Source organism: Arachis stenosperma, chromosome 10 (genome assembly GCF_014773155.1).
Source record: "Arachis stenosperma cultivar V10309 chromosome 10, arast.V10309.gnm1.PFL2, whole genome shotgun sequence".
Taxonomy (NCBI): Eukaryota; Viridiplantae; Streptophyta; class Magnoliopsida; order Fabales; family Fabaceae; genus Arachis; species Arachis stenosperma.
The window spans coordinates 7,009,779-7,032,514 of NC_080386.1; the positions used below are offsets into that span (position 1 = coordinate 7,009,779).

General features: G+C 35.7%; 2 protein-coding genes across 2 annotated transcripts; one reads left to right on the forward strand and one right to left on the reverse strand.

The window, feature by feature from the left end:
- Positions 1-1,244: 1,244 nt before the first annotated feature.
- On the reverse strand, positions 1,245-4,439 carry LOC130954241 (RNA demethylase ALKBH9B-like). Its single transcript, XM_057880972.1, has 6 exons — positions 4,118-4,439; positions 3,201-3,656; positions 2,988-3,073; positions 2,260-2,570; positions 1,780-1,851; positions 1,245-1,707 (listed from the first exon to the last, which is right to left on the reverse strand). The coding sequence occupies exons 1-6, from the start codon at positions 4,242-4,244 to the stop codon at positions 1,425-1,427; spliced, it is 1,335 nt and encodes a 444-aa protein (XP_057736955.1). The 5' UTR covers positions 4,245-4,439; the 3' UTR covers positions 1,245-1,424.
- Positions 4,440-12,632: 8,193 nt separating this feature from the next.
- On the forward strand, positions 12,633-13,067 carry LOC130956665 (uncharacterized). The gene has a single exon (XM_057883684.1). It carries the CDS (start codon positions 12,633-12,635, stop codon positions 13,065-13,067), a length of 435 nt encoding a protein of 144 aa, XP_057739667.1.
- Positions 13,068-22,736: the final 9,669 nt, after the last annotated feature.

Consider the following 22,736-nt stretch of genomic DNA (forward strand, 5'->3'; position numbering starts at 1 on the left):
AAACATATATTAAACTCAAATCGGACCGTCCGACCGCTTTCATGCTCGATCGAATTTTTTTAAACAATAAAATCGGACCGTCCGATTAGTGAACGACCCGCGCAAATGAAATGGCAACCCAGAAATCACTAAGTCCGATTTCATGGCCCGCAAGATTTTTTTCAATCCTACAAAGAAATTGTTGGGTCCGATTTTCAGGGGCCAAAAAAATTTGAACGTTAAGCATGAAATCGGTGGGTCCGATTTCCATGCACTGTCCTCCATGAACCACAAATCGGACGGTCCGATTTGTGTCCCCTTTTAGCTGCAATAAATCGGACCGTCCGATTACTTTCCAAACTCTCCATAGTTCCATAACCCAGCATTACACCAAAGTTGGTGTCATATAAAAAAAAATAACCCGCCTTGGTTTGGTAAACTTTTTTAAAAAGGTGTTTGTATTTTTTAAAAGCTCAAACTCCTCATTTTGTGTTTGGTAAATAAAAAAAAACCATATGCTTATACTTACAACTTTTAAAAAATCGGAATATTTTTAAAAGCACATAAAATAGAACTTTTCAAAATTAACTTGTGCTTTTTAAAATTTTAAAATCTAATATAACTTCATATGTTAATTACTTTTCAAATTTAATATTTATATTTATATCTATTATAATATTTTTAGATTTTAAAAATTATTTTATCAAACACAATTGTTATTACTTATATTTATTAAAAATTATTTTTAATTTAATTTATCAAATATAAATATTACAACTTTTAAAAAATTATCTTTTAAAAATTAATTTTTACAAGCTACTTCTAAAAAGTAAAAAATTTACTAAACTAAACTTACGTAGCATCTAATTCTTCAATGAAACAATGATTGCATGGGAAGGTAAGAACTTTTTTTTTCCTAAGTTTAAAGCCATATAGGTATAAATTCATAATAAGTGGAAATTTTGCAGGCGCTAAACCAATAACAATGAAAACCATTAATAGTTGAAGTTTTATTCCAACTTTCTTTGTTCGGTTTGATAAAGTGAAAAGCTAATAATGCCTGAATAAGGCACATGCAAGAGCCATAAATAGTGAAAAGTTAATAGTGCCTGAGTGCCTGAATAAGGCCCATGCAAGAGCCATAAATATCTTATTCGCACCATACAACATTGATTGACATACGGTGATTGGTGTAGTATTTAAAAGTATTTATCTAATTTACTAAAAAGGGATAAATGCTATTAGTACACAAAAATTAATCACTAAAATAAACAATTAAGGTATTTGTCTATAAATACATTTGTAGTTTAATTTATTTTTAATGTGTTTTTTATTTTTTAACATATATTTTATATTGATGACTAAATTTAGTAGATGATTTTGATATACACGTAGAATAGCCGATATTTACAATACAAGAAAATGAAAAACGGGTCCACTGAAACTTATTGCATGTGTCCAAATTTGTTGACCTTAAATTTCCCAAAACTATGCCTACCAATACCATTGAGGGGAGGAATTTCACCTTCCACATTAAGCTTCTTCTGTCTGTTCTTGGAAAATGTCTCATATTCAGATTCAGCACTTTGAACCTTCTGTTGTTGGATTTCTAGAAAGGGTTTCTTAGGAAATGAAATGAAACGTGGCTTGATACCCTCTAACTCTGGATCCGGTAAAAATTTGTATGGTACCTTCTTTGGGTCCATCTTTCTAAAGGTAATGGAAATTCTGCAAAATTCATTCAAATATTTAAGAACTAATATACCGGAAAAAGAATAGAAAGGACATTTAATTTTAGACCTTTTAGACTTGACAGATGGAATACAATGCTTAGCAAGATTAGCTCCATTGCCATTAATAACAAACACTGACCTGCATGATTAAAATGACAAATAAAATTGGCAATGATCATGAACAAAGAACCACATTAAACTTTACCTACAACAGTATAACACAAATCCATATAGAAACAGGAGTCATGGTCTTTTTATTAGAGTAAACAGTCGTACATTTTAGTCCCCACAATCTTTATTTGTTATAAATGTTCAAGAACTACTTCTATTAGACAAATTAGTCACCTTATTGCTTTCAATGAAATTTTAAATATATATATATATATTAGACAAATAACAATTTGGTTCCAAAAATATCATTATAAGACAAATTAGTTAATTTTAAATTGTCAGAAAGACTAAACTATGTGAGGAAAAACTAATACGAAGGTTTACTCTTTTTTATTTCTATTCCTGAGAATAGAAGAGTACGGAAACACAATCTTACCCGACGGGCAAAGGAATGGAAGCCGGTCCGGAAAATTCTCCGGGACTGAGTACCTGCAAATTTTTGCCAAAGACTATGTCACACTGATTCAAGAATGACACAGTATAAAATGGCCTCAGGAAATCGTGGTGATCGATATGAGGTGGAATGCAGTCCCCTTCATCATAGATGTTCACAATGCAACTATCAGGAATGCAGGTGGAAGGAACAATGTTCCACCTAACCATCCTCTTTATCATTTGCTTGAACAAAGATGGTAAAGGATCAACCTCTTCGTCTTTGACAATTCCCAGAGGATTTCCTTTTTTATCCTGTAAAATTTTGTTAAGAAACAACTAACACATCATGTAACTGAGGCTATATATTAATAATAGTATTATAAATTAGTATATGTAATTATATAAATTTAGTTAGTATTTTACCTTATTAATTAGGTACTCTTTAAGTACTCCTTAAGTACTCTAATTTATATAGTTTGTTAGAATAAGTTTATTAGGATTTAGGTGTTTGGTGCTTTATGTAGTGAGTAAAGGTGTATATATAAATGATGGTAATAATAAAAGTGTCTGATTTCATCCCTCAACTATTTCTCTTTTCTTCTTCCACAACTTTTTTTTTAAATGGTGTATTTGCTCCACTTTTTTACTACTCAGTTTGAATAGAGTTTTCTTACATCATACAGGAAAGTACATTACATTACATTCATTATAAATTGTAAAATGGAATACCTCTGCATAATTGTAACAGCAACCAAATTGAATTGTCACGCGCCCTTTACCTCGCATCCACTTTTTAGGCTTTGAATATGTGCGTTCTGTAAACAAAATAGGCCAAATAATTTAGTTGTAACAATCTTATAATGCTAACTTTAAGGAATAAGATGAAGCAGGACTTTAAGGAATAAAATGAAGCAGATTAGAAACATATATATTTATATATACCTTTAAGCTTCCCTTGCATTCCCCTCCATTGTAATCTGTATATACATTCAACAATTTTTCTCTGCTCCATAGGATTGAAAACCTGAGTGTGAAGTTCAAGTCCTTGGAGCACATTAATGCATTTCCCATCTACCTTTTCAACGAGGCTAAAGTCCTTCTTACATTGAACTTGGGAATACCTTATACACTCTTTTTGTTTATCCAATTCTTCATTTCCAAATTTAGAATCCCCAACAATCCCGTCGTTTATCCACAACTCGAAATCAGATTGTTTGCTACCCAAGGATTCAGGTGAAGAAGAATCAAAATGGTGTCCATTACTCGAACTATCCCTCTGCTTTCGGTTCCTTTTCCCAGAAGATTCTGAGTTTGAAGAACTTCCATTCACATGATTGTCTCTTGCATCTCTAGAAGATTCCAAGCCTTCATCAAGGTATAGCGTCCCATTCGACTTTCCTGCATTTAATTTTCGTAAGCATTGCTTAAATTAATCACCAAAAACAACCAATATTTTCGGATAATCATTATTTGTGTATTACTGTGAATATATTTTTAACAAACTATGAGGACAATCAAATCTCTCGTGTGATAATAACCAAACTCGTTTACAAGAACAAGAAGTGTGTGCTGCATCATTAGGAATGCACAAAAAAAAAACTGAATTAATTATCCTTTAATACATTTTTAAAAATTTTAGAATTTCAACTACATGCAGACAAAAGAATATATATATGTATATTAAAATTTAAAAAATGTTAAGACCCGTGATAAAAGAGAGAAAGACAAAAAAAAAAGCATAATTAAGAAAGGTAATTGGCTGATCTATCTGACTTGTGAGTGCGAATGTTGAAAAAAGTTATGTAGTAGTTGCTTACTAGTTAGCATAAGATAGATAGATAGAAAAGAGTTGTAGATACTTTTTTTACGAAGGAGTGTAAGGCGGTGATGCAGAAGAAGATGGCAGTGATGGCAGAAACCGTCAGAGAGAAGGTTGAGTATTTCGTGGTCGTCGTCCTCCTTCGACGAGCTCAGCAGCTTCTCCATTTGCAACAGTCCTGAGAGAGAAAGTGAAGTTGACTGCGTGAGGAAGGTGAAGGGTGGTTGCCAAGAAAAGTCTACGCAAACAGAAACAAGGTAGCGCACACTGACAACTTACAACTCACAACTCACAACTCACAACTCACAACTCACAAACACTCTAAGCTGCTAGGTTTGCTCTGGATTCATTCATTTTACTATTTTAGGGTAATATCTAGTCATCTATGGGTCCTAAGTGAGATATTTGGTATAGTACCTATCACTTTGTACCTAAATTATTAAAAAAAATAAATAAATAATATTTAATAAATTTTATATAATTTATTTTTTATTTTAAAAAAAAAGTTAGACAATTTAATTATTATAACAAAAATACTATAAAATTCACTCATCTTATTTTACTTTTTTAAATTTAAAGTATTTTATTTAAATTTAAATAATTAATAAAATATCTTGTAGGACAATTATATAAAAATAAGATTCATGATATGAAAAATAAGTATAAGTTTTAGAAGTATAAAATTAATCATAAATATATTAATACATTTATTTATAATTTTTTTTACTATTTAAATAAAATATTTTTTATAAAATTAAAGTAATAAATAAATATATTAATATATTCACGTATGATTTTGTGCTTTTAGAACTTATACTTATTTTTTAGATTATCGATCTTATTTGTGTATTGTTGTCATATAAAATATTTCGTTAATTATTTAACTTTGACATTATGACGAGACTACATTAAAATTAATTTTTTTTATATTTAAATAAGATATTTTAGATCTTAATAACTAAATCAGAATTATACCTTAAGAGATCAATTTAATACTTTACCCTTCATTTTAATAATTTATTAATTAAACATACTTGAATACTTTACTTAGTTTCAATAATCATATTTGGAATAATAAAATTTTTTTGATATTTACACACACACACACAAAACACTCTCTCTGAGATATTTTTAATATCCCGTAGTACATTTTATAGTGGGTCTAATTATTTTTTAATTTTAATTTAAATAGATATCTAAAAATAACAAATAAAAGAATTCCCAGAATAGTTGTGAATGTTTATCTAGGCACACCAGGCATATATGATGACCACTTCATCAAGACTTTATTTACGCAAATATCGTTTTCCTTTTTCTTTTCTTTCTTTTATAAAGAAAAATCTATTCTCGTTCGAACTTGGGCCAAAAGAAAGGTAGCCTCTTCTCACGTACTTGACTAGTGACCCACTCAACAAGAAGTTTTATTTTTTACTTCCGACCCAAAAAGAAGATTATAGTTTTTCAAAAATGATTAAGCAAGCAATAATTCTCATTCAAGACAAGTAGACAACTTAGTGAAAATGTTTTCCATCATTTTGTTATCCAATAGAGCAGGTAAGATTACAAAGAAAATTATGTTTGTTTTTGGTGTAAAATCTAAAAAATGACCATACTTATCGGTCAAGAGTGATTTATGTTACATATATGATAAATAATAAGATGCTCTACATAACCAATTCCACAAAGTTAAAACAAAATATAGTAAACTTTAATGTGTGAAAGAAACACACATAGAAGAATGGGCCGTGCCGTGGGAGACACTTTACCAAGTGCTGTCTCAAAATGTCCAGGCTTGTAAGTAATAGTATCATCACTAGTAGCTTCAATTTCTCATTAACAACTGCTTTAGCTGCTTCAATCATCTGTATCATCAAGAAAATAAACTTCCCCCAGTTAAGACAAAGGATATCTGGGTTTCTTGTATTTTTTGGGTTATAGTTTTAATGTTTATTATACTCAAAAATTATTTTTTTTAACAAAGAAATAAAAAAAAGAAGTAGGGGCATATTTTGGCTATTTTTTTGCAAATGGAGAAGCTCATGGTGTAACACTGTCAAATGGAGGCACACCAAAAATGTTCATTGCTATAGGTGTCAGGAGAAAAACGTAGCTTCTGTTTTTCATTTTCTATCATTTCGATTTTTTTTTGTTTCAAATTAAACAAAAAGTAACTTCCGTTTTGTATTTGAATTTTTTTTGGTTTATGAGAAAAGCAAAAATGCAAGTTGCGTTTGTCAGAAAAATTTTATTAATTTAAAAAAAAAGTAAAACGCAAGCTGCGTTTGTCAGATAGGCTGTTTAAATTTTTTTAAAAGAAGAGAAAATGTAGGTTGCATTTTATTTGGACTTAATTTTTTTTGAAATGTACAAAACACAAATTACGTTTTGTATGCCAAATAATATTTTAATAAAAAGCCTTGCATATAAATAGCTAACACAGCTAATTCCAACTCGCACCTCACTTCTCTTCTTCACTTGTACTCCCATTCCCTTTTCTTGTATATGATGCTTGTGAGATTTTTTGGTTATTAGAAAGGTAAAAAAAAGTGAGAATACGAAGGATATTGCAAATATACGAGTATATTATAATGGTGAGATTATACCGAATACACACGAAAGAATGAGTTTTGTTTGTAAATGTCTATTTTCATTTGCTATTCCATACAACACGAGTTTTGTAGAGTTGCAAAATGGTCTTTGTGTAAACATACAAAGTCACATTTCGAAAAGGGTGAGTAACATTTTGTAGTGCAAGTATTTGGTGGACAAATATAGTTTCAAATAATGTCCATCACTGACGATGCAAGCATGCAGCAGATGTTCTATATTTTATACATCCGGAACCCACACTCCCATATACGGCCGCCATATAAACTGCACGTTAGTTACCAAGAGGCCTATTAGAAAAATTATTCTTCTGAATAAAAATATTGGACATTAATGGTTACAACTTACATCGTCAACTCCCATGTCGTTGAGTCCTCGCCTAAAATGCGCAGTAGACCTCCGGATATATCGTGTATGTCGGCGCCAATGACTCTACCTAACAAAAAAAAGAATAATAATATTAATAAGAATAACAAATTAATAATAATAATAACAACAACAACAATAACAATAAAAAACAATACATTAACGCAAGTGGAATACCAACGTCGCCGAACTGATTGCGGGGCATAGATGCCAAGAGCGGCATACGCTCCCACACCCAAACAACAGTATTATTAAATTCTAAATAATAATCATAAATTATTAAAAAATGATAATAAATTATTAAAAAATAATAAATATTTATTTACTATTAGAAAATAATAATAATTATTATACAATATTCTATTATAACTAACATTTATAATAATAATAATAATAATAATAATAATAATATGGTAATTAAACAGTATTGTTACTACTATTATTATTTTAAGAAATAATTATTATAATAATAGTAACAACATTATTATTATTATTATTATTATTATTATTATAATAATAATAATAATAAATTTATAAATTAAAATATATCAATAAAGAACATAAAAATAAAAATATTTATTTATCATAAACTTAAATAAAAAATTACTCACCAATTGAGAATGATTCAAATATTTAATAATGTGTTTTTTTGGTAAAATAAAATTACGAATCATTTTTCTTTTTTCACTAAATAAAGTCTCAAACCTTCACTAATTCTTCCTCTTCACAAATTTACTCCCTTTCACCTTTAACCCCACCTTTTACTCTCAAAACTCACTCACAGCATGTAACATGAAAGAAAACCATGTAACACGAAAGGGAAACTGAAACTCTCATGGCCTGCGTTTTGGTTTTTATAGGCAGGCTCCACCACCACTCTCCTTCACACGTGTCACACATGCAGGTGGAAAGACTGCCAAATGCAGGTTGCGTTTTGCTGTGCACCTGCCAAACGCATCTTACATTTTGGAGGTTCAAGGTGTTGACATGCAAGGAGCACAGAGATACGTTTAGAAACTGGGTTCCTATGCTAAACGCAAGCTGCCTTTTGCAGCGCATACAGCCTTTTTGAAATCATTTCAGTCAAAACGTAACTTACGTTTTGTAGTTACTGAATTCACCAATTCCACATCTGTAAATTACTCACCATGATATAATATTGCTGCACATTACCTTTTTCACTTCCATAAATAAATTAATTTCTGGCATATTTTGATGGACTAACAGTTAAAACTTAAAACTTCAAAGTGAATCAGAGCAACTAAGCAAGTCCCGCCTATTTGCCACTCCTATGAACTAACGAGATTTTGTTAAAAAATTTTGTTAATAATAATAATAATAATAATAATAATAATAATAAGAAGGGATAAAATCATATTACATCACTTTTTTTATACTTTAAATATAAATATTAATAAATTAATCAGAAAATAATATTAATAAATTAATCAGAAAATATGAAACAAACATGCATGGTTGGGTGTGTAGACTTTAGATTATTGTTTCCTTTTTTAAATTATCTTTTATTTCTTTTTAATTCAATTAAACGTATGTGTATGTGACTTGTTACATTGTGCTTTTTAATTTTGGTGTTGTCATTTTAGTGGTGCTTTTTACCAATATTAAAACTTGATATATTTTTTTACGTGGAGATCACAAATTTAAAAGCTAGATTTGTAACTTTCAAATTTTTTTAAATATATAAATTTAAAGGTTAAATTTTTTTATTTTTTTAAATTTATAAATTTGAAGTTAATTTTTAAATGTGTAAATTTTACTAAATCAGCAAATAAAGTGTTAAACTAGTTCTAAATAATATCGTTTCCTTTGGCACTTAAACAAGGCAGAAAAGAAAAGATGAAGAAGAATCTATAACAATATATAATGCCAATGTATGATTTTGGTGTCCGACATTTTTTTCCAATTTTGTCCATCCTAATAATCTATCCAACTGTATGTGAGTTATTCCACATTAAAAAATTTCTACTACCTTATCTTTTCTCTTATCACATACATTCACATTCTCTCTTATCTCATTAATTCATCTATAACAATATATAATGACAATACATGAATTTGGTGTCCAACATTTTTTTTTTAATTTTGCCATTTCTAATAATCTATCCTACTGTATGTCATTTATTCCACGTTAAAAATTTTTTATTACCTTATCTTTTCTCTTATCACATGCATTCATATTCTCTCTTATCTCATTAATTCATAATCATGAAACTTCTATAATTATCTATTTCCTCTCTTACTGTCATCTCTCATATTACTGTTACTGCATGTAATAGAAAAACTTTTTCTTTTCTTATTTATCTTCTCTTGCATCTTTCTCACTTTACTTAGATATAACATAAAACCTAATATAAAGATAATTGATGTCTAAATTTAAGTTCCAATATTGCTCCTAAAAAAAGTTTATTATTAAAAAATTCTTTCATCAGTTAGGTTAAATAAAAAATTTTCTATCCATTTTTCGGAGTAATCTAATTAAGATTTTTGTATTAGATGTAAATTATTGTTGCAAAATTTTTTTATTTGGATATATTTTTAAAGAATAAAAATAAAATAGTTCAACAGGGACAATTTTTTAAAAAATAAATTTACGCAAAATAATTTTTCTCTTATCATACTCTTCTAATATACTTTAGGTACCTACATAATATATAATGTCAATTGACATCTAAATTTAAGTTCTAATATTACCCTAGAGAAGTTTATTATTAAAAAAATTTCTCCCATACATCCGTACGTTAAATAAAAAAACTTTAACACATTTTTCACAGCAACTCTATCAAGAGTTTTCTATTAGATGTAAATTATTTAGGTAGATTTTTTATTATGAATATGCTTTTAAAAGAATAAGAGTAAAATAGTTTAACAAAATAATTTTTTTTTTAAAAATTACACAGAAATAATTTTTGTACCAATATATCAAGATTTATTTTATATGTAATATTTATTCATCTGAGTTCATTAATGGAATATCTTATAAAAATTATATTTAAGTAATTTTTTCATCTTATAACCATTTTATATTTTGGGATTCAAAATTTTGTATTTTTATTTTTATTCAAGCTTTATTTTTATGTTTTATTTTAGTTCTATTAATAAAAAAAGATTAACATTAGTTTTAATGTTTAACTTTTAGGATAAATAAAAAACGGAATCTTTTTTATAAATTTGATGTTTAAAAAATTATTTATTATAGAAAAAGTTAAGTCTATTTCTTAACTATAGGAATATATATAATTCACTCTTGAATGTAATCAAAATAAATATATATTTATTTAATTTTTTAAATTTTATATTAATTATAAAAATTATGATATAATGGATGTACTCCTATAAAAAAAATTGATTTCATAACTATTTTTTTGTTGGAAGAAACCATGACTCAATCACTATAGATAAGTAACATAAGTAATAAAAAACGGACATAAAATTTAAATTTTTTGTTATTTTGTACAAAAATAAATCACTATTCTGATACATAATGACATAAAATTTAACATTATCCTTTTCTAGAGTCATCTATTTTTTTAGTTTTTATCTTTATTTTTGTACTTTATTTTAATTTTATTAAATAAAAAAGTACTAATGTCATTTAACTTTAATTTTTAACTTTATCATAAATAAAAATTTGTGACTTTGAATGTATTAGATAATAAAAAAAACTCATAGTAAAAAAAAAGTTAAATTTACTCATTCGTTACATTTATAGAAGTGTAGATTATTCATATAAAAGTTACTTATGAATGTAATAATTATGAACTAATATATGTTGGTAACTAATTGCGATTGAAGAGAAGATAGAAAGAGAATAAAAACGGAGGAAGAAAGAGAGAACAAGCTAATATAAGAGTGGTGGTGAGGCATATGTAGATAGATAATGATAAGAAAAAATGAATAATGAAAACAAAAATTAAAAATTCTAAAAGAATAATAAGACTAAAGATAATTTAAAAAGTCGAATATAAAATGATAAGAAATAAATATTTTTTAGTTATTAGAGTTATGCGAGAAAAAGAGTGATTTAAATATAAATTTTTATATCTGCTTCAAATTAAATATAATTGAGAAATAAATAAATTTACAAATATTTATAAATTTTTATCTTCATTGTTACACATAGTAACATAATAATTTTAGTATTATACCTAAAATAATTTAAATTCAATTATTTTATATATTAAAGAAATTAAATAACTAATAACTTTTTTTATTTTTATTTAATTATTCTATACAAAATTTTTGAATGCTTGATATCTTAATTTTTTTTAAAATAGTAAAATATGACTTAACAAGTAAGTATGAAAAATAAATATCTTTATAATAGTTATACATCTAGATATCTAAATTAAACAAAGAAATAATTTTTTTAATAAATCTTTAACAACTCAAAAGTTTACACAATGGATATGTATGGATCAAAGTGATAAACAAAAATGAGAGCTGCGATAATGGTAATATGATATGATGGTAATTGATTGCTGTTGGAGTTAATAAAAGAAGAAAATAAAATAGGAGAATAAAACAAGGTAACATAACAGTGACGGCAAGACAATAATAGTTGTTCATACCCTGACCCAACACTAAAGGCCCAGGATCCAATAAGATAAAAAGCCCAATCCGAAGGTTGGCCCCCTCTCGCGATCGACTTCCACCAAAGAGGTCGGTTCCTACACAAATTCCACTAAAAGGAAGTCGGGAGTCAGATTAGCTGGCAGATAACACTTATTCAAATAAGTAACTGCCCCTAAAATCTCTCAACCCACTTCCAAGAGTCAAATCCTAACCTCTCTAAGATAAAGGGACGGTTATCCTCCTTAAAAGGTGGAACCACTCCAACGGTGGTTATGGGTTCACCACTATAAGTATACTGACAACTCTCAGGTATTCCTAAGTTCCAATACATTCTAAACCTGCTTAACCCCATGCTGACTTAGGCATCAGAGTGTCTTTGCAGGTACCACCCTCAATTCTTTCATACACACAAGTCAGACGGAGGCTTCCAAACCCAAACCTATTCAGAGGCTTCCTCCTTCAGACGCTTGGGCCGCACAAACAAGCACAACCACCATCCGGTTCTAGGTAAGCCCCGGAACATTGGCACCATTGCCGGAGACCCGAGAGATCATCAGTTGATGGTGGACAACTCACCCAAAGATGGCCACGCCACGACCGATTCAGAACAAGAAAATCTGAACACAGGAAACAATGAGGCGGACATGACTTTCCACCAGGAAGCGAATGACCAACACAAAGAGGGTACCTCTGGGATAAAAAACCCAAAGGTAAATTCCTCTGAAGGGCGTGAATCAGGAAAGGAAAGACCGCCCCATGCAGCAGAACTAATGGGATTGGTCCACGGCCACCAAGGACGTTTGGAGCAGCTAGAACAGGAATTAGAACGACAATGAGAGGTGGAGAGGAACCTAAGGGAGGAGATAGAGCGACAAAAAGAATTAGAAGAAAAACTCTTGAAGCTAGAATCTTCCCTTAAATGCCGGAACTCTCGCAGTGACCGAGAAGATTCACCCTTGGGGGAAGACAATCCGTTTAGTGAAGACATAATGAGGGCAAAAGTTCCCAGGAACTTCAAGAGTCCTGATATGGACCTCTATGACGGGACCACGGATCCAAAGCATCATAGCAACTTCAAGAATCGGATGTACCTGGCCGATGCTTTTGATGTCACTCGCTGCAAAGCTTTCCCGACCACCTTGACGAAAGCAGCAATGAAGTGGTTCGACAGCCTCCCTCCAAGATCGGTCACGAGCTTCGACAACCTCTCGCGGAAATTCCTGATGCGGTTCTCCATCCAAAAAGACAAGGTAAAACACGCACCGAGCCTGCTGGGTGTGAAACAGGAAGTCGGAGAGCCTTTGAGAAACTACATGGAAAGGTTCAACAAAGCGTGCTTGGAAATTCAAGACTTGCCCACGGAAGCAGTAATCATGGGCCTAGTAAATGGACTCAGGGAAGGCTCCTTCTCCCAGTCCATATAAAAAAGGCACCCTACCTCCCTGAATGATGTACAGGAAAGAGTTGAAAAGTACATCAACATGGAGGAAAACGCTAGACTACGAGAGCCGAATTGGCGGCTTGGACACCCTCACCTATCGAAAGAAAAAGAGAGAGAATCCAAGAAGAAAGAGGAGATTGGCGTGGAAAAGCCAAGGAGATATCACTCTTACACTCCTCTAAAAGTTTTCCTAGTCGATGTGTACAGGGAAATTTACCACACTGAAAGGCTTCCACCCCCTAGGCCCATCAAGAACAAAAAGGGGGGAAGTCGTAGCGACTACTGCGAATACCACAAGATGTATGGCCATCCTACAAATGACTGTTACGACCTCAAAAACGTGATAGAAAAGCTGGCCAGAGAAGGTCGGCTCGACAGATATCTTGTAGAAAGGTCGGACAATCATGGAAAAAGGAAGCGAGATGACAGTGATCGAAGAGACCCACCACCATAGACCCCAGAGAGACATGTGCACATGATCTCAGGAGGATTTGGAGGAGGAGGGCTCACCAAGTCATCTCGCAAGAGACATCTAAAGCGGGTCTATCAAGTCGGGAACGAGACTCCCGATCTCCCAACCATCTCATTCACCAAGGAGGATGGACAAGGGATCATTCCCGGGCATGACGACCCGGTGGTGATAACCATGATCTTGGTGAATGCCAATCTCCACAGAACCTTGGTGGACCAAGGCAGCTCGGCTGACATCCTCTTCAAGCCCGCATTCGAAAAGTTAAGGTTGGATGAAAGGGAGCTAAAAGCTTACCCAGACACCCTGTATGGACTAGGAGACATGCCAATAAAGCCACTAGGATACATCCCCCTCCACACGACCTTTGGAAAGGGGAAAAATTCCAAAACTCTGAGCATCGAATTTATCGTCATCGATGTCGGACAGCGTATAATGCCTTAATCGGCAGGACTACCCTAAATCGGCTTGGAGCAGTGGTGTCAACCCCTCACCTTTGCATGAAATTTCCAACATCTACGGGAATAACGACGGTGCGGAAGACCAGCAATTGGCAAAAAAGTGCTACAATGAAAGCTTGAACCTCCGAGGAAAGGGCAAAGAAGTTCACACCATAGAGCTCGGGGGGTAAAAGCTAAAGAAGAGCTGCGGCCGCAACCGGGGGGAAAAACTGAAGATGTTCAAATCGGAAAAGATGAAGGGAAAAATACCAACATAGGAGCCAGTCTAGATGGAGATTTAAGACAGAGGCTGGTAAAGCTCCTGCGAGACAATTCCGACCTCTTCGCCTGGAAAGCTTCCAACATGCTAGGGATAGACCCTTAACTCATGTCCCACAAGCTTTCAGTACACCCCAGATCACGACCAGTACAACAGCGCAGACGTAAGCTCGGACCAGAACGAGCTCAAGTGGTGGAAGAGCAAGTACAAGCTCTCTTGGAAGCTGATTTCATCAGAGCGGTCAAGTATCCAGCATGGCTAGCAAATGTAGTGCTGGTCAAAAAGTAAGACGGCAAGTGGAGGATGTGCGTCGACTACACCGACCTGAACAAGGCATGCCCCAAAGACCCGTATCCACTTCCCAGTATTGACACCCTAGTAGATGCGAGCTCAGGGTATCAGTACTTGTCGTTCATGGATGCTTACTCGGGATACAATCAAATTCCGATGTATAAGTCGGATGAAGAAAAAACCTCATTCATCACACCTAGAGCAAACTACTGCTATGTGGTAATGCCTTTTGGATTAAAAAATGCTGGGGCCACATACTAAAGGTTGATGAATAAAGTGTTCGCTCCCCACCTCGGGAACTTAATGGAGGTCTACGTGGATGACATGCTGGTGAAAACCAAGGAGGAGACCGACCTCTTGACAGATCTCTCGCAAGTTTTCAACACCGTAAGGTCACATGGGATGAGACTAAATCCCACAAAATGTACTTTCGCGGTAGAGGCTGGAAAATTTCTAGGGTTCATGCTAACACAAAGGGGGATCGAAGCAAACCCCGACAAGTGCAAAGCTATTCTAGAAATGAAAAGTCCGACTTGCCTAAGAGAGGTTCAACAATTGAACGGCCGACTCACTGCCCTTTCCAGGTTCCTGGCGGGATCAGCACTAAGATCCCTTCCACTATTCTCTCTACTAAGAAAAGGATGACAGTTCAAATGGACTCCAGAATGCAAAGAAGCATTCCAGGAGTTTAAAAGGTTTTTGAGCCAGTCTCCAATTCTGACCCGACCCATAGTCGGGAAAGAACTCGTCCTGTATCTGTCAATAGCAGACAGAGCTGTAGCATCAGCTCTAATATGGGAAGATGAGGTCGGGCAGCATCATGTGTACTTCACCAGTAAAATTTTACAAGGCACTGAACTAAAGTATCAAAAATTTGAAAAGTTTGCATACTCCTTAGTAGTAGCCTCACGCCGATTACGGCCGTATTTCCAAGCACACATGATAAAAGTGCGAACGAACTAGCCCATGAAGCAGATCCTTCAGAAGACGGACATTGCGGATAGAATGGTTCAATGGGCAATAGAGCTCTCCAAATTCGACCTAAAATACGAAACTCGGACGGCAATAAAAGCCCAATGCCTCACTGACTTCATAGCAGAATACGCAGGAGATCAAGAGGAAAAATCCACTACATGGGAGTTATATGTAGATGGGTCCTCCAACAAGGTTGGTAGCGGTGCAGGCATAATACTGGTCAGCGAAGAGAGAATGCAAATAGAAGTCTCCCTCAAGTTCGAGTTCCTAGCTTCCAATAATCAGGCAGAATATGAAGCCTTGATTGCAGGGTTAAAACTAGCGGAAGAAGTTGGTGCAACCAAAGTAATAGTATTCAGTGATTCTCAGGTGGTGACTTCTCAAATAAACGGAGAGTACCAGGCCAAAGATCCCAACATGAAAAGGTACTTGGACAAAACCTTGGAGCATCTTAGGCGCTTTGAGGAGACTGAGGTCAAGCATATAACTCGGGACCTCAACAGCAGGGCAGATGCCCTCTCCAAGCTTGCAAGTACCAAACCAGGAGGGAACAACAGAAGCCTAATCCAAGAAACTCTCCCCGAACCCTCTGTGGTCAAAATAGAGGCTGTTCAAGATGTCCTTGAAGTCGCCGGGTTAGACCTCGGATGGATGAAGCCCTTAGTCGAATACCTGAAATTTGACATCCTCCCCAAAGAGGAAAAAGAGGCCAAAAAGATCCAGAGGGAAGCACAAAACTACACACTGGTGAAAAATATCCTCTATAAAAGGGGAATATCAACATCACTACTAAAGTGCGTCCCGACCTCAAGAACAACCGAGGTGCTAGAGGAGGTGCACAATAGAATCTGTGGGAACCATCTTGGGGCTAGGTCGTTAGCCAGAAAGGTAATCCGAGCTGGGTTCTACTGGCCGACCTTACAAAAAGATTCCATCGAATTTGTAAAAAAGTGCCAACCATGCCAAATGCATGCAAACTTCCATGTAACTCCCCCCGAGGAGCTCATTAGTATAACTTCCCCATGGCCTTTCGCAAAATGGGGGTTGGACTTGCTAGGACTATTTCCCCAAGCGCCGGGGCAAGTAAAGTATCTAATAGTGGGAGTGAATTATTTCACAAAGTGGATAGAAGTAGAACCATTGGCCACCATCACCGCTCAGAGAAGTCGAAAGTTCCTCTACAAGAACATTATCACCAGGTATGGAGTACCTCACTCCATCACTACCGATAATGGCACTCAGTTCACCGACTCAACCTTCAAAAACCTAGTAGCCAGCATGAAGATCAAACATCAGTTTACATCAGTAAAACATCCACAAGCAAATGGACAAGCCGAGGCAGCAAACAAGGTCATACTGGCAGGGTTGAAGAAAAGGTTGCAGGACGCAAAGGGAACCTGGGCCGAGGAGCTCCAACAAGTACCTTGGGCTTATCGGACCACACCTCAGTCAGCCACAGGGGAAACACCCTTCCGACTTGCTTATGGCATAGAAGCCATGATACCAGTCGAAATCAACGAGCAAAGTCCAAGGGTGAGCTTCTACGACGAGGTCGGAAATATACACAGACACAAAGAAGAACTTGAGCTACTCCCCGAAGTTCGAGAACAAGCCCAAATTAGAGAAGCAGCATTGAAACAAAGGATGACAAACAGATATAACAAAAAGATCATTCAAAGAAGCTTCGCCCCAGACAATTTGGTTTTGATCAGAAACAACATAGGAGTCAACAAGTCTGGGGAAGGAAAACTTGCCACCAATTGGAAAGGACCATACAAAATTAAAGAGGTCTTAGGAAAAGGCTACTATAAAGTGACCGACTTAAACGGCACCGAGCTACTAGGTTGTGGCATGCTTGTAACATGAAAAGGTACTATAGTTAAAAGCGAACTCCACTCCCTGATGTACTCTTTTCCCAACTTTGTGGTTTTTTTCCAAAAGAAAGGGTTTTCCTGAAAGGGGATTTTTAACGAGGTATCAAAGTGGGGACTAAGGGGCAACAAAATTGTCAAAACCCTTAGCAGCAAAAAAGTACCTTTACAAATAAATAAAGATCTTTTTTAATATCTCTTTGCAAATTCCTTTCAATATTTTCACTATCTCCACGAAACGCGCCGACTTAAGCTCGACAAAACATGAAAATCCCATGAACCGACCTAGATGGTCGTCAGGATAAAACGACGAGGTATAAGTCGGTGTAAAGAGGTTATAAAAGCTGATTATGTAATAACTCGGAGGCCAGCCGACCTATGAGTCAGAGAACCCGAGAAGAAACGAAATGCATTGCAAGAATAACCAAAGTTACGAAAACTCAATAAAAAAGAATTGAGTACGAGGAATATCAAAAAGAGATAAGAAAATCCATCGAAAATCCAAAGGCAGAAACTGTCCCCAAGTCTCAAGAAAAACTTAGACAAAGGACAGCCGGCCAAGGTAAAAGTTTTCCAAAAAACAAAGAATTTTTTTTTTCGACGAAAAGAAAAAGATCAAAACAAGGTTTTTCAAAACCTAAAGAGAAAGCATGCTGGACAACATAAATATAACCTAAAACCCTTATCCAAAAAAGGATATTTTTAATTTTGTTTACGGCCACAAAGGGCCAAGAAGTGTTATAAAACAACCACCACAAAAAAGCATAAAAATTGTTTAAAAACGATGGACCCATAGGCCGGGCTCCATATAGCCATCATAGATTAATTGGAAGAAGGAAGGTCACCACCATCAATAGGAAGATCATTAGAGCCAGGAGGAGTAATCGGAGCGCCATCAGGACCGGGGGGGAGAGGTCAGAGTAGCACCAACGGAGGACGGGGCAGGAGGATCGGAACCCTTCTCGGAAGCCTTCGAGCAACTCGGGACGTCTCCTGGTCGGGGAGGGGACTCTATTATTCTCTGACCCCGAGTTTTCAGCTCAGATTCAGACACAAGTCGGGGAGGAGAAATAATAGCCCCATCAATCACGACCTTATCAGGATCCAAAGGAGAGAGATCAAAGTCGGGAGCAATAACCCCGACCTGCTCCTTAAAGATCCTCCACGCCTCCTCGGCTCCCTCAGCGATGGAGTCCTCCAGCTCCATATAAGCATCCCGAGCTCTCACCAAATCCTTTTTACCTCCACAAGGTCCTGGAACAAGCTCGAATAGCTCTGCTCCGCTTTCTCCCTCAGACCTTCTGCCATGGCGCACCGGCACATCAATTTCTTCTCCTCCTCCCGGAGACTATCCCTCTTCCACCTCTTCTCCTCCTCTATTCTCAGCTTTTTGATATAAAAGAATCCTCCCCTCTTGCTCCTCAACCCTCAGGGATGAGCCCAAAGAGCTGAGGGGAGTCTTCTCAAAAATATCCAAAAGCTTAGTGCACACCCCCGCCACCCTAACACTCCCCTGAACCAGAAGATTAAGATGGTTTTGAATGGAAGCATCATCCATACTTATACGAGTATGAGGATAGATGTAATTCCGAACAAACTGAGGCGCATCAGACTTTGCCTCACCTTCAAAAGAAGAGCTAGACCCTAAGGTCTTGCGCTTCTTCAGCTCTGGCTCAGGGGAAGATCGAGGAGGAGGGGAAGGAAGAGAAGAGGTGGAAGAGGATATGACAATAGGTCGGGAGGGGGTCCCCAGGTTGTGAGGAAGAGGAGGAGGGGGGAGGAGGAGGGCCAACGGCCTTAGCACCGCCAACCCTGGCGCGGGACCTCGCCTTGGCCTCCTAGACTCTCTGGTAAGATTCTCTGGAATTCTTCTTCGCCATCTCAGCAAGAACCATTAGATAATAAAGTCAGTAAACAAGTCGGAGATAAACAACTCGGACAATCACTCGACAAAAAACATAAACAAATAAATAGGACGCTACCTAATTGGGCCTGGACAAAGGTCGGAGACCCTTGGAGGAACTTTTTCGTATCCAGATAAGGGGCTCACCCCCATACTTCTTGGAGGAACCCCACAATGGCCACCTCCACCTCGTCCAAATCGTCCAAGTTATATTTTTCACAAGGAAAGGCCTCCAGCCAGTACAAGGGAAAGCGGGGAGAAGAATTTTGGTCCAGAAAGAAAGGGTGGTGACCCTCAATAGATCGCACTTTAAAAAAGAAATTTTTGAAATCATGAAAAGATTCGTCAAAAATGGTAAAAACTCTCCGGCCTTGTATGGCCCGAAAAGACACCCATTGTTGTTTGTTATTTTGCCCACTAAAGGACTTGGTCATGTGAAAGAGGAAAAAAAATCCTCAAAGAAGTCGGAAAATCCAGTGCATGGCTGATGAATTGATAAATTTTCAAAAAACCCCAAGAGTTGGGGTGAAACTGGGTAGGGGCTATCCGGCAATGAGATAAAACGGCTATCTCAAAGTCGGAAAAAGGTAGAAGAACACCCAAACGGGTGAGAAAAATCTCATACATAAAAATAAGATGAGGGTCTTCCTCAGAAGCTCTTCTAAAACAAACCCGGTCTTCCGGACCCGGGGCTATCAGTTCATATCTCGACTCATCCTCATCAGAAGCACAAATTCTATGGTGCGTACGAAGATCGGTAATATAGTCAGTATCCACAAGGTGGGTTCTTCCCCAAGAATAGTAACATCTACCCATTGAGCGAGGGATTCTACAGAAGACATCTTTTTCTAAAAAGAAAAGGATCCCGAAACCTACAAAGGGGAAAGAAAAAAAGATCAAAAACAGGGTCTCTAAGGGGCCTGGGGTTAAATCCTTAACAAAACAGAATCACTAAGCCTACGGTCAACACTCCTCTAAAAAAAGCATGCAAATAAAAGCATTTGTAAAAGAGGATAGGAGGAAAGAACTGACCTTTACTTTCGAAGGACCAGAGGTACAATAACAGTTGAACAAAGAGAAAATAAGCCTTCTTTCAGTGCAGAGTGTGTAAGTAAGTTTTCAGAATGAAACAAGGGAAGAGGAGGACAAATATTTATAAGCATGTTAGGGGTGTAAAGGTAAAATGACACAACCATTTAAGAGTTGCACCGTTACCAATGTAACCGTCCCGGCGCATAAATGCTCAAAACTCTAGGAGACGCGACGTTTGATTAGACACGACGGTTAAAGAAATTTGAATCACGTCGGTTCCTGAAAATCACGTCGGTTCTTCAACAAGTCGGCTACGATCCCGAGCTGTATACTCGAACCCAACTCATGAAATGGCTTGGACTCGAGTAGGGGCCCTATTCATACCCTGGCCCAACACTAAAGGCCCAGGATCCAATAAGATAAAAAGCCCAATCCAAAGGTTGGCCCCCTCTCGTGACCGACTTCCACCAAAGAGGTCGGTTCCTACACAAACTCCACTAAAAGGAAGTCGGGAGTCAGATTAGCTGGCAGATAGCACTTATTCAAATAAGTAACTGCCCCTAAAATCTCTCAACCCACTTCCAAGAGTCAAATCCTAACCTCTCTAAGATAAAGGGACGGTTATCCTCCTTAAAAGGTGGAACCACTCCAACGGTGGTTATGGGTTTACCACTATAAGTACACTGACAACTCTCACGTATTCCTAAGTTCCAATACATTCTAAACCTGCTTAACCCCATGTTGACTTAGGCATCGGAGTGTCTTTGCAGGTACCACCCCCATTCTTTCATACACACAAGTCGGACGGAGGCTTCCAAACCTAAACCTATTCAGAGGCTTCCTCCTTCAGACGCTTGGGCCGCACAAACAAGCCCAACCACCATCCGGTTCTAGGTAAGCCCCGAAACAATAGTTATACATGTAAAAAAAATAATAAGAGAAAATAATAGTGTATAATATGATGAGATGATATAATCAAAATAAAAATTAATAATTTTAAAATAATAATAAAATTAAAAATAATTAAAGATATCCAATATAAGATTAAAGAAATAATTTTTTATCTATTAGAATTATGTATAAAAAAACCTTTTGAATATGAATATAAATTATTTAATTTATTTTAAATTAAATAAGATTGAGAAAATAAATAAATTTAATATATAAATAACTAATTTGTAAATAATATTAATAAATTTTTATCTTAACTTTATTACACATAATAACAATAACTTTTTTAATTTTTAATTTAAATTTATTTATTTTATATTTTTTATATATATTAAATAACTTAAAATATTTTATTTTTGATACTTTATTTTTTAATTAGTAATATTAAATTTATAATTTTAAAAATAAAAATATAAAAATATTTTTTAAACTCAATAGAAAAGCGGCTAAACAGGTACGTGCCTGTTGAGCCGCTAGTATAAATAAGGGATAAGTATTGTTTTGGTCCCTCACGTTGAGGGTCGGAATCGAACCCGTCCCTGGTGTATATTTTGATTTAAAATCATTCTTAACGTGTTTTTTCATATTAAAATCGTTCCTTTTATTTTTTTTGGACAAAAATACCCTACCCTCCCTTTCCCCCACCCCTGGTCTCCCCCTCCCCCTCCCCCTCCCCGTCTCCCCTTCCCCCCACCCCCACCCCGCGTCCCCTTCCCCCCACCCCCACTACAAGTACAATTACCTCCTCCTCTAAATTCAGAAAAAATTCATCAACAGAAATTACATATCAATCACAATATCAAATTCTAGATTCAGAATTTCAAGCAAAAATTCAAATCCAGTGTTCCATAGTAGACACAACAGAAAAGCCATCAACAGAACACGAAATCAGAAAATTAGAAGCTGAATCATCAATCAAAATTCAAGATCAAGTAAAATTACAGGCTATAGATACAGAAATTACAACCTCAAAAATTTAACAATCTAATTCAACACCTCAACATCAGCTTTTAGCATCAAAACAACAATTCTATATCTGCAATGGGAGATTCTGATTCAGGAATCGACCTACATGAATGCCGAAACGCGACCTCTGAACGCCGGCGATAGTACGTGATGGGAACAGAACCAGCTGAGGAAGACGACAACGTCCACGGCGGCAGAACCACTCGGAATAGCGGTGGCAGATCTATTAGATCTAGAACCGACACCAAAGCCGCCTTGCTGATTCACGGACGCGGCGATCGTAGGCGAAGCAGCTGCGAGAAAGACCGCGACGAACGACCCGGTGGCAGTAAGCGGCGCCTCCGTGACGGGAAAGCTCGCGACGACCCGAGTTGATGAAGCGGCGAAGATGAGAGGAGGAGAAGGAGGCAGAGGCGGCGAGGCAGACAAGGCTCACGAGGCGGCGAGACGCGCGAGGCGGCGAGGCGGGCGAGG

Coding starts and splice junctions, on each gene's coding strand:
- LOC130956665 (XM_057883684.1), top strand. CDS start 12,633: ATGAGGGCAAAAGTTCCCAGGAACTTCAAGAGTCCTGATATGGACCTC.
- LOC130954241 (XM_057880972.1), bottom strand. CDS start 4,244: ATGGAGAAGCTGCTGAGCTCGTCGAAGGAGGACGACGACCACGAAATA. Junction 3,074..3,200: donor AATGCAAGGGAAGCTTAAAG/GTATATATAAAT, acceptor TTTTGTTTACAG/AACGCACATATTCAAAGCCT. Junction 1,852..2,259: donor TCCATTCCTTTGCCCGTCGG/GTAAGATTGTGT, acceptor TTAATCATGCAG/GTCAGTGTTTGTTATTAATG.